At 40.4% G+C, this 13,791-nt stretch overlaps 1 protein-coding gene across 1 annotated transcript in view; it reads left to right on the top strand.

The window, feature by feature from the left end:
- LIN7A (lin-7 homolog A, crumbs cell polarity complex component) overlaps nt 1–13,791 on the top strand; it is a gene marked incomplete at both ends in the record, with an annotated part of 121,280 nt that overhangs the window by 27,316 nt on the left and 80,173 nt on the right. Inside the window, one exon of the mRNA XM_079715154.1 lies at nt 8,419–8,537. Coding sequence (XP_079571280.1) covers nt 8,419–8,537 — 119 coding nt within the window. The remainder of the gene's footprint in view (nt 1–8,418; nt 8,538–13,791) is intronic.

Raw genomic sequence — 13,791 nt, 5'->3', positions numbered from 1 at the left:
GTGACAGCTATTTGCATGATCACAAAATGGCTGATTCACCTCTAGGCACATTTAAGGCTGGCAGGAGAATGGGGAAAGAGTAAGGGTTCGAAGACCTAAAAGCTGAAGCATACGCCAGCGTTTTGTTCATCTAAAAAGCCTTCCTGGAAGCCATACCCAGTGACTTTACACTTACAACAACTTGGCCAAATGACAGAAGAGTCTGGAAAGAGAAGTATGATTGCTTTCCAGCTTTTGTAGTAGAAGAAGGCAAGGGATGCGAGGGTTTTAGATGACTTTGGGGTAGATAATTCATATTGTTTGCCATAGTACTCAATAAATGTGTGTGGAATTAGTGGACAATATGCCTTAAATGACCCAGCTCTATCTTCATCCAAGGTCCAGATGCAGATGAGTCATGGGTTAAATTCTGCAGTCTAAATGTTAACCAAGTTAATAAAAAGTCATCACTAAGGAAAGAGAAGATGATAATTGGACTCTTGCAGATGACTGGAAGTTCATCCCACTTAAGTTCCACTATTTTATTGTTTTTGGTTATAATGTTCAACTATTTTAAAGGAAGTCTTTCCAGAATATGTTATCTTACTATCATCAGGCAGTTGATGATGATTTGATCATTTTTTTTTTTTTGGCGGTACGCGGGCCTCTCACTGCTGTGGCCTCTCCCGTTGCGGAGCACAGGCCCCGGACGCGCAGGCTCAGCGGCCATGGCTCACGGGCCCAGCTGCTCCACGGCACGGGGGATCTTCCCACACCGGGGCACGAACCCGTGTCCCCTGCATCGGCAGGCGGACTCTCAACCACTGCGCCACCAGGGAAGCCCGATTTGATCATTTTTAATGATTAAAATATGTTATCAAGGGGCTTCCCTGGTGGCGCAGTGGTTGAGAGTCCGCCTGCCGATGCAGGGGACACGGGTTCGTGCCCCGGTCTGGGAAGATCCCCCGTGCCGTGGAGCAGCTGGGCCCGTGAGCCATGGCCGCTGAGCCTGCGCGTCCGGGGCCTGTGCTCCGCAACGGGAGAGGCCACAGCAGTGAGAGGCCTGTGTACCACAAAAAAAAAAAAAAAAAAATGTTATCAATATGAGCACATTGATTATACTGTAATGTATTGAAGGGTTACCTTCCAGGAATTTGGGCAATGTTATATCTGTTTGCCTCAGTTTGCGATGATGCTATATTTAAAAAATAAGTTGCGATACCTTTATTGTTTTATTTCTAATCCCTTTTCCATGGCAGGATAGAGAAATAAATAAGAGCATGGGCACTGGAGTCAAACACCTCTGGTCTTATATCCTGGCCCTACTAGCTGTGTAAACTTGAGCCAGATAATTCACCTTTCTGAGCCTTAGTTGGTTTTTTGTTTTGTTTTAAACTATACAATAGGAACAGTAGTAATCCTTTTATATATTTTTGAGGATTTTATAAGATGAACTAAGTAAGGCAAGTAAACAATGAACAAATGACGGCCTTTAACTCACTTTATTCTGGATCACATATTAAACTATCAGTAACTTTAAAGTGCATTTGTGAACCACTTTCTTCATCAGCACCATCTGAGATGACTACTAAAAGAGCAAATTTCAAAGCTTCACCCTCAGCCTCTTTTTTTATCTTAATTTTTAATAAATGGTCCAGGTTTTTAATAAACCCTCAAGCAAGGGTTTGTTGATCAGAATAGCTTAATCTCTGTTAACAATGTTGGAGAAGTGGTGCTGGGAATGATTTTAACAATATAGATTCCTGAGACACATCTCAAATGTAGTCCAGATTCTAGAGCCATATTGCCAGGATTCAAATCCTAACTCTACAACTTACTAGCTCTTTCCTAAGAGAAGTAATTTTAACTCTATAGGTCTCAGTTTCCTTTTCTGTAAAATGGAGATACTAGTACCTACCTCATAGTGCTAAGAGAAGGAAAATGTTTAAAATTCATGCATACTAAACGCTGTACATGAGAGCAATTAGCAATTGCTGTACGTGACGGCAATAAGTAACATTGTTATTAGATTTCCTGGGGTGTACCTTGAGAGGCCATATCAGTGATTCTCAGCATGGTCATGCATTATATCTCTAGGGAACTCTGAAGATACTAATGCCCAGGCCGTATGCCAGAACAATGAAATCAGAAATATATGTAGGTAGGATCTAGGTATCTGTTTTTTGTTTTGTTTTGTTTTTCAGTTAACCCAGGTGATTCCAGTGGGTAACCAAGGCTGAGAAACACTCTTCCCTATCATTTAAATGCTCTCCAGGGAACTCCCTGGCAGTCCAGTGGTTAGGGATAGATGGTGGAAGTATGAGCTTGAGAGTTGGCAGACCAGAGGATGAGTCCATTTCAGAAAAAAATTGTGAGATCTTCTTGCCTTCATTGTGTTTGTCAAGCAGCCTCCCCAGTCGTTATCTAATATTTCTTCTAGTCTGAGCTATCCTGATAAACCCAGACTTCTGTATTCGTAACCAAATTTTGTAGAATAGTTTCATAAAACAAGTCTGAGGTTCTCAGTGAGAACCCTAAGGGAACTCATAAATAAACTACACACACTTTATTGCAATCATTTTAAGAACAAGTATTTTACTTACTCAGAGGCTTCTTTTGCTTTTTTCCAGACCTTGGCTTGCAGGTTTCTGGTACTTTTACAGAGCTAAAGGGAATCTGAATTTCATTTTAAGCTCCAGTCTAACATCCAATTTATCACTCACCACATCTTTGCAGCACCAGCCAGGCCTGGGCTGGAGGGACCTGATCTCACTCACTCTTAGTTTTTAGACTTCTTTTGGCTTTTACCAACTGCCACATACCCCATGACCTCATACTGCTAGATTCCCTTGGGTAGGTGCCAGCAAGATGGTTCCTGCTCTAGTGCCACTGCTCTCCAGTTCTCTCCCTCTGATCAGATAGGCAGAGGGCAGGCAGATCACCATGTCCACTGCCTGTGTCACCAGGAAAGGGATTCTAGTCTCCTTCTGCAGGCAACCCCCAATGGCTACAATTGGTTCTATTTGGAACACTCCTTGCTTGGTTAATGGAAGAGAAGCAAAAGACCTAGTATTCTGTCCAAAGTTAATGACTTAACAATTTTTCATGAATTCTCTTTCATCTCACAATTAGCTCTTTTTTTTTTAAATCAATTTATTTATTTTTGGCTGTGTTGGGTCTTCATTGCTGCATGTGGGCTTTCTCTAGTTGCAGCGAGCGGGGGCTACTCTTCCATGCGGTGTGTGGGCTTCTCACTGCAGTGGCTTCTCTTGTTGCAGGAGCATGGGCTCTAGGAATGCGGGCTTCAGTAGTTGTGGCTCGCAGGCTCTAGAGCGCAGGCTCAGCAGTTGTGGCACACGGGCTTAGTTGCTCCGTGGTATGTGGGATCTTCCCGCACCAGGGCTCGAACCTGTGCCCCCTGCATTAGCAGGCGGATTCTGAACCACTGCACAACCAGGGAAATCCCACAGTTACCTCTTAATAAGGACTGGAAAAGGCCTATGGTATTACATTACATAACAGGGCCGGCCCAGCTTTGAATAAGTCTTAATATGGTGGATAGTGTCTAATTTCTTTGATCGCTCTTTTTTGAACTTTATTTCTCAACTTTGGATGGTCATAGGAATCATCTGGAAGCTTAAGAACAAAGAAACAAACAAAACCTCATGACTGGATCTCACACTTAGAGATTTTGAATAATTGGTCTGGGGAAGCAGGCTGGTTTTAAAACTCCACAGGTGATCCAGGTGAGCAGCCTTTGCTAGGAGCACTGTTTCAGGATGGGGCTGGTACTTAACACTAATTACTTTCATTCATGGACTTTTATCACTAATTCTGAGACTCCCAGAAGAATCCCATTCAGTATCCTGTTCTACAGGGTATCAAAGAATAATAGAAAATGCAAGAGTTTCTGGAATGCTGGGGCTGAAAGAAACCTGAACCATCATTTTGTTCACTATCTCTTGAAATGGGGTCTGTGAAACTACTTTAGAATCACTTGAGTCATTTGTTTAAAAGGCAAATTCCTGGGCCTTATCCTCATACCTCCTGAATCAACCTCCCTCAAGTGGGGGTGAGAGGTCAGGAACCTACATTTTAATACATTTCCGCAGGTAATTCTTAGGCACACTCGTGTTTTAGAACCATTGATTTATAGCAGAGGTTCTTAACCCTGCATGCACATTTCAATTAAATAGGGCTATAAAACTACCCATGCCAACTAGACCAGTGGTTCTCAACCATGGCTGCACTTCAGCATCACCTTGAGGGCTTTCAGAAGCCTAATGCCTAGGCCTCCCCCTATGCCAATCTCATTGGAATCTCTGGGGTGAGACCCAGGTATCCAAGGGTTTTAAAGCTCCCCAGGTGGTTCCAGTCTGCAGCCAAGGTTGAGAACCACTGTTGCATATATTCTGCTTTAATTCATTTGGGGTGAGTCTCAGGCATTAATAACTTATTGTGGTAATCATTTTGCTGTATACATATATCAAATCATTATGTTGTACACTTAAACTAATACAGTGTTATATGTCAATTATATCTCAATAAAATGGGGGAATAAATAAATAATTTTTAAATGTATTCCAGGTAATTTTAAAGTGCAGTCCAGGGTGAGAACTCCTGAATAGTCGCTTTCAGATTTTCTGAACTTCTTCTAGTTCAGTCACGTGATACCCTTTAGCCTACGGATTCAGGCTTGCGTCCTTTCCCCCGACACCAGACCCAAGCCAGTCTTGATCACGGCTGATGGTGATCTGGAGGTTTAGTCTCAGGAGAAGTTAGTTACGTGTCCACCTAGACATAGACCTCTAACCCCTGCCTTCCTAGCTAGTCTCATTAATTAATCCATAATTCATTCAGCACACATAAACACCTAATGTTTGTCAAGTACTCCTCACTGAACTATGGATACAGTAACAAATAAGATACTGTTCCTGACCTCAAGAAGCTAATATATTTGCAAGGGTGAAGGATGGAGACATATCTGCAAAAAGAGCTATAGCAGAGAGTAGTAATTATTACAATGGATAAGTGAACAAAGGACTGTGGGATCATGGATATGATAGCAACTAAATCTGCCTTGGAGGGTCAGGGAAGACATGCCTAAGGAGATGCTATTTAAGCCAAGTCTTCCCTACATGACCTAACACACCCTCCGTGATATGATTTCTCTCTACTGCATCTCTTGCTACTCTTGGCCTGGTTTCAACTTCAGCCATACTGAACTCTCAGTTCTGTGAATGCCCCCCACTCTCTTGGTAAGACTTCAATCTGCATTGATTTGCCTGGAACTTTTTTTCTCCTTTTCCCCACCTGTACCTCCTACCCAGGGCTCTGCTTAGCTATTACTTTCACAAAGAGCTCCTCCCTGACCTCCAGGATGATGATAAATGTCTTGGTTAGACATCCATGTACTAGCCTGTTGAGCTGCTTTTATAGCTCATGCCCCCTCTGTTGGGTATCTGTGATCCGTCAGACCTATAAATGCCATGAAAGCAAGAGCAACCGTCTGTCTCTGTTACCACAGTGCCTCCCATGCCTGGCACAAATGGATGAATAAATTAATTACATTCCAGGAACAGGGGATGATATGTACAAAGTCACAGAGACATGGTGTTCTGTGGCATGTTCTAGAATGGTAAAAATTTTGGATGGTCAACGTATAGGATGGGCAGGAGGAGGTTTCTAGAGATGAGTCATAAGAGGTTGGTTGTTAAGGGCTTTGTATGTAGCCCTAAGTGGTCCGAACTTCACCCTTTAGGCAGTAGGAAGCCAGAGAAGGTTTTATGCAAGAGAGTATAATAATGAGATTTATCACTCTGGGAGCAGAGTGAACAGTGGACTGTAAAAGAAAAGCCACTTAAAGAACAGTTCGGAGATGTTCCAGTACCTCAGGAGAGAAGTAATGAAGCAAAGGGTTTCCATTCAAAAGGCGTTTTGAGATAGAACCTACAGCACTTGCTGACTGATTGCGTGTGGGGGTGAATCTGAAAGATGATGCCATGGTCTAGCTTGGAAGACAGGCTGGATGGAGATGCTATTAATGGAAATATGGAATATAAGAAGAGAAGAGCTAATTTCAGGAAAAAAATATGATGAGCACAGTTTTAAACATGTTGAGAGTTCCAAGTGCCTGTTGGCATCTAGATAGAGTCTTTCATGCAGTTAGAAATGCATACAATTCTTAGCTTGGTATCTTACTGACTGTGGATGTGGCTGGTGTGGTACAGTTGATTATGTTGACTTTCAGTTTATGTATCAAAGGACAGACTTTTGAAACTGGCAGTGTCTTACTGATTTCAGGATTTATGCTTCCTTGGGCTACGATTGGCAATCAGTTGGCAGTACGTCAAAGGAGAGTCTCCATTAAAGTTACTTTTTGGTTATTTTCTTTGGTTAGATACATAAACCTATACCAACCCCACCCTAATTCAGAGGTGGTAGAAATTTTATTATAGGTAGCTATACTGTTATGTTTTTTTCTCATTTAGCTGTGAATTCAGAAGTGTGTCTTGTTAAGCTAGTGCCAAGTCTTAATAGGAACACAAATTGAGGGATGGATGGATGGATGGATGAATTTATAATCTGATGGCAGGGATATGGGATACTTTCTGGAGTTAATCACTTAGGAATTGAAAATCTCTATTGTATACATAAATGCCTCAGTGACTTTTCAGTGAGTTATTGACTACAGCAAGAGAGGTAGAAGAGATCACCATACGTATTTTTAAAATAGCCTTCATCATATCATTTTCTTTTGGCAATACAAAACCTTCCTGGGAATTTTAAAGCTATGGCTATAAGAGACTGTGTTTCTTGATACATTAACGTGTGCGTGTGTGTGTGTGTGTGTGTGTGTGTGTGTGTGTAAGTTTTATTTGGGGCAAAATGAGGACTATAGCCTGGGAGACAGCATTCCACATAGTTCTGAGAAACTGCGCCAAAGAGGTATGAGGGAAGGTCAATGTATATGTGATTTTTGTGGGGGGGGGAATACATGCAATCAAGCACTTACTTTTTGGAGAAGGTTTCTGCTGGTCCTGTGAAAATTACTGCTAGTTATGAAGAGCAGACACCACCATGAAGGATTTTAGTGCTTTTCTAGATACGAGGAGATGCAAGACCTGGACTCATAAAATCTTCTCCTGAAAATATCTAACTATCTAAAGACCTGTTCTGCCAGTTTTTCCCAAAGCACAGAGGGCCTCATTATCGACCTCCACCTTGAACTCCTTTCACGGGGGTGTTGAAGGTGAGCAACTGCAGCAGCTCATAATTTGATCCTTGTGGAGGCAGATGGCAAGTGCCAGTTTGTAGGTGACAGGGCCCCCTCATTGTCATAAATTCGACCATGGTTTGAGAGGTATTTCATGACCATTTTGTCCCACGGTGCTAGGAATGCTCATTCCCAGGTCTGGCGAAGATTTTGTTGATAGGCCACTCTGTGCTGTTATTGGACTAGACCTTATTAACAGTAGCCAAAAGTGTCTGGACCGTCTGTCTTACTAGTCTGTTGCAGTCCAGGAAAAAATCCCCTCTTGTTGCATCTTGCCATATCTGGAGTTACACTGTTACAATCATTGATCTCATATAGAACTATATATTTTTGTCAGAGGCTCATTGACACATTTGGTAATGCAAGAAACAACAATCTGGTGAAACAGGCAAAGTGCAAATAACATAGCTAGCAGTATTATTAAAGTCATAAGTAAGAATTAATTTTATTCTTCCATTAGGTGCGGCCCAGTGTACCCCCAGGTCATCTGACTTAGTCTGTTCTCTACTAGTCCTTATCTTTCAGGGAAATTATATATTGGCACTGTCCATAAGGCCCAATTTCATAGCATTATTAGGCTGGTTATCCTTAGTATAATTTAATTGTTCCCAAGATAAAGGGGGGCCTTAAAACTTAAATGACCATAGCACATAAATTACACCAGAGTCTGGGGCTGCAGTGGTGAATAAACCCAATTAAGTTCTTACCCTCAAGGAGTTTATCGACAAGTGGAGAAGATGCATATTAATCAAATCATCATACTAATAAATGTAAAAATGCAGGTGTGATAAATGTGGAATGCGAAAAGAAAACCTGAAAAAAGCATCTCAGAGGTAAAATTGACAGGATTCATTTGGTTTTTGGGGTATCAGAATATACAAAAGACATGCTTCCTTCTATTCTTTCCTGAAAGAATATTCAAACTAATTTGTGTGACAGAAATAACTTATGAGAAATGCCATTAAGGAAGATGTATTAAGTGACAAATTGTGTGGAACAGATTTAAATGACCTTTTATCAAAAGAGATCAATAAACTATGAATTGTAAATTCTCGTTTTGCAATTAATTCCACTTACTTTTCATTGTCACTGAAATGATGGTACTTTGGTGAAGAGATTCAGTTTACTCCATGTCTCTCCATTTTGATTTTTTTTTCATTCAGATGTTGCCAGAGCAATTGAATTACTGGAAAAACTGCAGGAATCTGGAGAAGTACCAGTGCACAAGCTACAATCCCTCAAAAAAGTGCTCCAGAGTGAGTTTTGTACTGCTATTCGAGAGGTATGAGACTAAGATTTTGATAACTATATTCTGCCATATGTCTTCTGAATAGAAAACACGTCTTTTCCACACAAACAGTCGAAATAGTTAAGATTGTAACTGCATCTTAGCTTTCTAACTGCTTGGACAGATGATAAAAATAATTTAGTCTGCTAAATTACAAAATTAGATTCAGTTAGGATTTATGCATTCATATAAAACCAAATGTTGATCTTATGGTACCAATGAAGTGACTGCCTCAGCAGGGGACTCTGGCGTTTAGTCTAAAGTATTTAGGAGTCACATGAAGTCATCTGGAAATTCCAGTAGAAATAGTCATAATTAATGGGGACTGAGCTTTTCTTAAAAGAACACTCAGCTAAATCTTCCTCAGGTAAATCTGAAAGAGTAGCCTCCTACTGACTGCAGTTATAGTAATACAGACATTACTGTCTAGTGCAATAAGGGGAAATTGAACAGGCTGATATGCCTTCAACAGATCTTTATAATGCTTTCCTGGTTAACAGTTTCAGGAAGCCTGAGGTGAAACAAGTGTGTTTAAAATGACTATTTGAATTTTTTATTGACTGGTGGTGGAATTGACTAATCAATTAATGAATTTCACTGGTTACAAGATGTTCACTTAAGATATATACACTACCTTGTTTTATTCAGTAAGCCCCATCACCCCTTCCCTATCAGGTACTAAATAATAATTCATTAATTAGCACTTAAAGTCCATATATCCAACATATTTGTCCTGCTAGAAGTTCCCAGTAGTGAATTACGTACTGTCATCCTCTCCAAAGCCAGCTGAACCCAGTGACCTCCAGGAGAGTTTGTGGTAGCAGAGGGCAGGCACCTCTCAAGGAATGCTTGTATCAGCCTCCCTTCCTCTTTGCAACTCTACTTGTGGGTACCGCATATTCTGTGCCTCAACAGTGCTAGTTGATGAGTTGTCACTAAGTGAAAAAACCTCAAGTGCCTAAAGCAGAGACACACAAGACCTCTCTCACTACATATTTAAACCATAGCCTACCCAGTGAGGTTAATATTTGGATTTTGCTGGGATTTGACTTAGACTGTGCTTGTGCTAAATCTTTATTAAGTGAAGGTGTTAACTACTTAATTTTTGTTTATAATGAACGCAACTTAAGGAAATAACCATAATTCTATCTCTAAGCTTTTTTAAAAATTAATTAATTAATTTTTTGTTTGTTTATTTATTTATTTATTTTGGCTGTGTTGGGTCTTTGTTGCTGCACGCAGGCTTTCTCTAGTTGCAGTGAGCGGGGGCTACTCTTCATTGCAGCACACGGGCTTCTCACGCAGTGGCTTCTCTTGTTGCGGAGCATGGACTCTAGGCACACGGGCTTCAATACTTGTGGCACACAGGCTCAGTAGTTGTGGCTCAAGAGCTCTAGAGTGCAGGCTCAGTAGTTGTGGCGCACGGGCTTAGTTGCTCCGCGGCATGTGGGATCTTCCCGGACCAGAGCTTGAACCCATGTCCCCTGCATTGGCAGGCAGATTCTTAACCACTGTGCCACCAGGGAAGTCCCCTATCTCTAAGCTTTAATCGATGAATTTGACTGAAGACTGAAAGAAAATTCCTCAAAGTGTATGAATTCTCGGCCATCAGCTGCTCAGTGGGAAAGGTATAAGATACGTAGAAACTCCACAGGCCTCCTGTAGTCACTCTGTAGACTAAGGCTAAGTCCCCTATATACTCTCTTCTTTCACAGAGTGCTACTCCCCTGAGATTTGGTGGCTGACTTTTCATCTTAGACATCCCATCACCTTTCTATTTCCACAGAACTAACTAAAGAATAGGAACCATCAAATATCTCTCTCTGCTCACTGGGAATTTGGCTTGTGATCAGTGTAAAGTCTCTACTTTTATGGAACTTACATTCCAGTGAGAAAATGATGATAAATAAATATATAATACAATATCAGAAAGTGACAAGACTATGGAGAGAAATAAAGCAGGATTAAGGGAGTACGGGTAGGGCTCTATTAAATTAGGGTGGTCAGAAAATAACCTAATTGAAGGAACAAGTCACACAGGTATCAGGGGGTATAGTGTTCCAGGCAGAGGAAATCACAAGTGAAAAAACACAGAGGCAAGAATTATCTCAATCCATGGAAGGAACAGTGAAATAAGGAAGGTAGGCTTCCTAGAGGCAGCTGGAGAGCAGATCACACAAGGCCTCGCAGGCCATGGTAGGAACACTGGACTCTATCCTAAGCATGATAGGAAGCCCTTGGAGAGTTTTGACCTCACCTGATTAGCTTTTTAAAAATGTTCCCCTGACTACTGAGAGAATACAAGTGTCTCTGCAAGAGTAGAAATAAGAGAGACCAGTAATAAGGTAAGGAGTAGGTCATGTAAGAGATGAGATGATGGCAGCCTGGACCAAAGTGACAGCAGTGCATGTAGTGGGGAGTTGTCAAGTTCACTATGTATGTTTTTGAGAATAAAGACAATAAGCATTGACATATTGGATATATGGATGAGAGAGAGGCGTCTCAATGGATTCTTAGGTTTGGACTTGAACAGTCGGATCAGTGGTGATATAATGAGGTGGGAATCTCTGGGGGTGGACCAGGTTTGGAGAAGACTATACAAGAGCTCTGTTCTGGGCATAGTAAATTGATGGTCCTTTTCAGACATCCACGTAGAGATGTCTGGCAGGTACCTAAATCTGAAGCTTAGGGGAGAAGCTGATGCTGGAGATGTAAATGCGATGTAGATATCTGTTCACATAAACACACAGGCCTTCTTCTTTAAAGACCTTGGTAAGGAAAAAGAGGATGGGAGTAAGAAAAAAAATGAAAAGAAATATGGAGACATTGTATAGGCATTATAAATATATCTTAAGAACTCTGTGGTAAAGTGTGCTATGTTTATCATTAGTGATCCATGCAAATCTATAACTGATCTATAAGCAGTCCAAAAATTTCAGAGGGGAAAAAGAGATGATATAATTTATCTACCTTACTTTTTTTTTTTTTGCGGTACGCGGGCCTCTCACTGTTGTGGCCTCTCCTGTTGCGGAGCACAGGCTCTGGACGTGCAGGCTCAGCGGGCATGGCTCATGGGCCCAGCCGCTCCGCAGCATGTGGGATCTTCCCAGACCGGGGCACAAACCCGTGTCCCCTGCATCGGCAGGCGGACTCTCAACCACTGCGCCACCAGGGAAGCCCTACCTTACATTTTATAAACTTGGACTAAGAAGATTAATTTTATGTTCACAGCACCGTCCTTAGGAATAATTTTGTTCTTAAAGGCAATACATATTATATAGAAATTGATTTGGTCCCTTCATCTTGGCTAACATTTCATACCAGTTGCGTAGTATTGTTTATATTTGTTACATCTGGGATTTTTATTATTCTTATGGGGTTGTTTTACACTAACTGTGGGAAGTAATGATAAAAGTGTGAAGCCTATGTGTATACAAAAATTCTGAATCATTGAATAATATTGCAAATCCATCTAGTGAAAATTTCTTCAATAAAAATATAAAATATGAATACATTTTGCCAGACAGGTGAATCCACAAGCCAATAAAGTACAACGAGGAAGTATGATGATATAAGATGATGAATACCTGAAAATAACATCGAATTTCACTCCTGGTCTCTTGGGTACTGCCTGTTATGCTGACATGAAACCTTTGAAGTTTTGGTTTCTTATTCAAATAATGCTCAGAATTTCTGTGGTTAAATTATTTGGCTTTTCAGAAATATTTGCCAGTAAATACTTTCTAGTGTGAAAGTTCTAAATGTTGTCAGGACAGTTGGAGAAAAGAACAAGAACCACAGAGGCACCCTTCTTAGTGGCACTTACCAGAGCAAAAACAGGTGCAGGTCACACCACTGCCAACAAGACTGTAAAAAGCCCAAATCATGCTTTAAAAGAAAGCAGGACAAGCTATTGCCAGTTTTGTTTTTGCCATATACATGTGTGACAGTAGTTATTGTTTCATGTTGAGGCAATCCTATATTTTGCTTTACATTTGGATGAAACCACTGAATCAGCTTCTGGCGTATGTGCAGCACTTATATGGGAAGAATAGTTTCATGAAATTTTATTTTGTTTTTTAATAAATGTGGATGATTAAAAGAGATTAGGTGTTTTCTCTACTTAACTATTTTTCTGTACTCTGTAACAAAGACTGAAAAAGTTTTGTTGACATCAGTACTGAAATGAGGCCATCTATGTATACAACTAAGAAAGGCATTGACCTGTTAATAAATGAGTTGCACTTGAATGATAATCCACACCCAGCTTTATTCACAGAATACAGATAGTAGTTGGCAGTACTTACCTCGCTTGTGTTTTTTTGCTCAGTGATCTTAACAAGACCTGATTAATAATTCAATTGTACCTGTTTGATGCAAGTAATTTTGGAGTACATGGCAGAGAAATGGGGTGACAGGTGATGCTGCTTTTCTGAAGTGAGAGGTACCGGTTGGCAAAAGAAACTTCACACAAAGTTTTGAATGAGAGATGAACTTTAAAAATCTATGCTACTGATTCCCAGTAAAAATCATCTCTGCCACTTTAAGTGGCTTCTTCAAGTTTTAGTTCATCACTGTATTAATTAGCTCGAATGACCCAAACTTATAAATTAAAATATAAGGAAAAATAAGGGTTGAAATAAAAGGATTATAAAATGTTGATTTTTGGATAAGAGAATTAAATTGCCGTTCAGATAGCTCAATTGCCAAAAGATGGACTTTTCCCCCACACTTTATATTCTTGTACTTCAGAGTAAGAAATCAATAGTATATGAATGGTCATATTTTAAGAGAAAATCCAATTTCTGCAACAGAATACCAAAAAATTCCTTCTGAAACTAAAATGAGAAAAAAAAAAAAACATGAACAAACAGAATTAGTCATCTATTTACTATCATTATCTTCCAAGTTTTAAAGCCTTCAGGCTTCCTGCTTTCCAGAGTGATATGCTCACTGATCTGGCCTATGCTGCGCTGCTAAGAGCAGACCGTGGTGAGGACTTGCTCCTACATTTATGCCTGTCGCTTGCATATTTGAACCAAATATACAGAACTGAATGACATAGTTACCCCAAACTGCCTTCCTTGGCCAATCACCAGATGGTATGTGCTAGTATTTTCTAATACAGTAGAACTATAGAGTAAGAAAATAAAACCAACTCTACATAGAAGCTATCATTCTGGATAGTGGAATATTGAGAAATATTCCAATTCTCCTCTCCTTCTTAGGACATATTACAGTTGGACTT

This window comes from Hyperoodon ampullatus, assembly GCF_949752795.1.
Source record: "Hyperoodon ampullatus genome assembly, chromosome: 11".
Taxonomy (NCBI): domain Eukaryota; kingdom Metazoa; phylum Chordata; class Mammalia; order Artiodactyla; family Ziphiidae; genus Hyperoodon; species Hyperoodon ampullatus.
The sequence above is the reverse complement of the archived record's forward strand: the minus strand, read 5'-3'. Positions and strand labels throughout refer to the sequence as shown.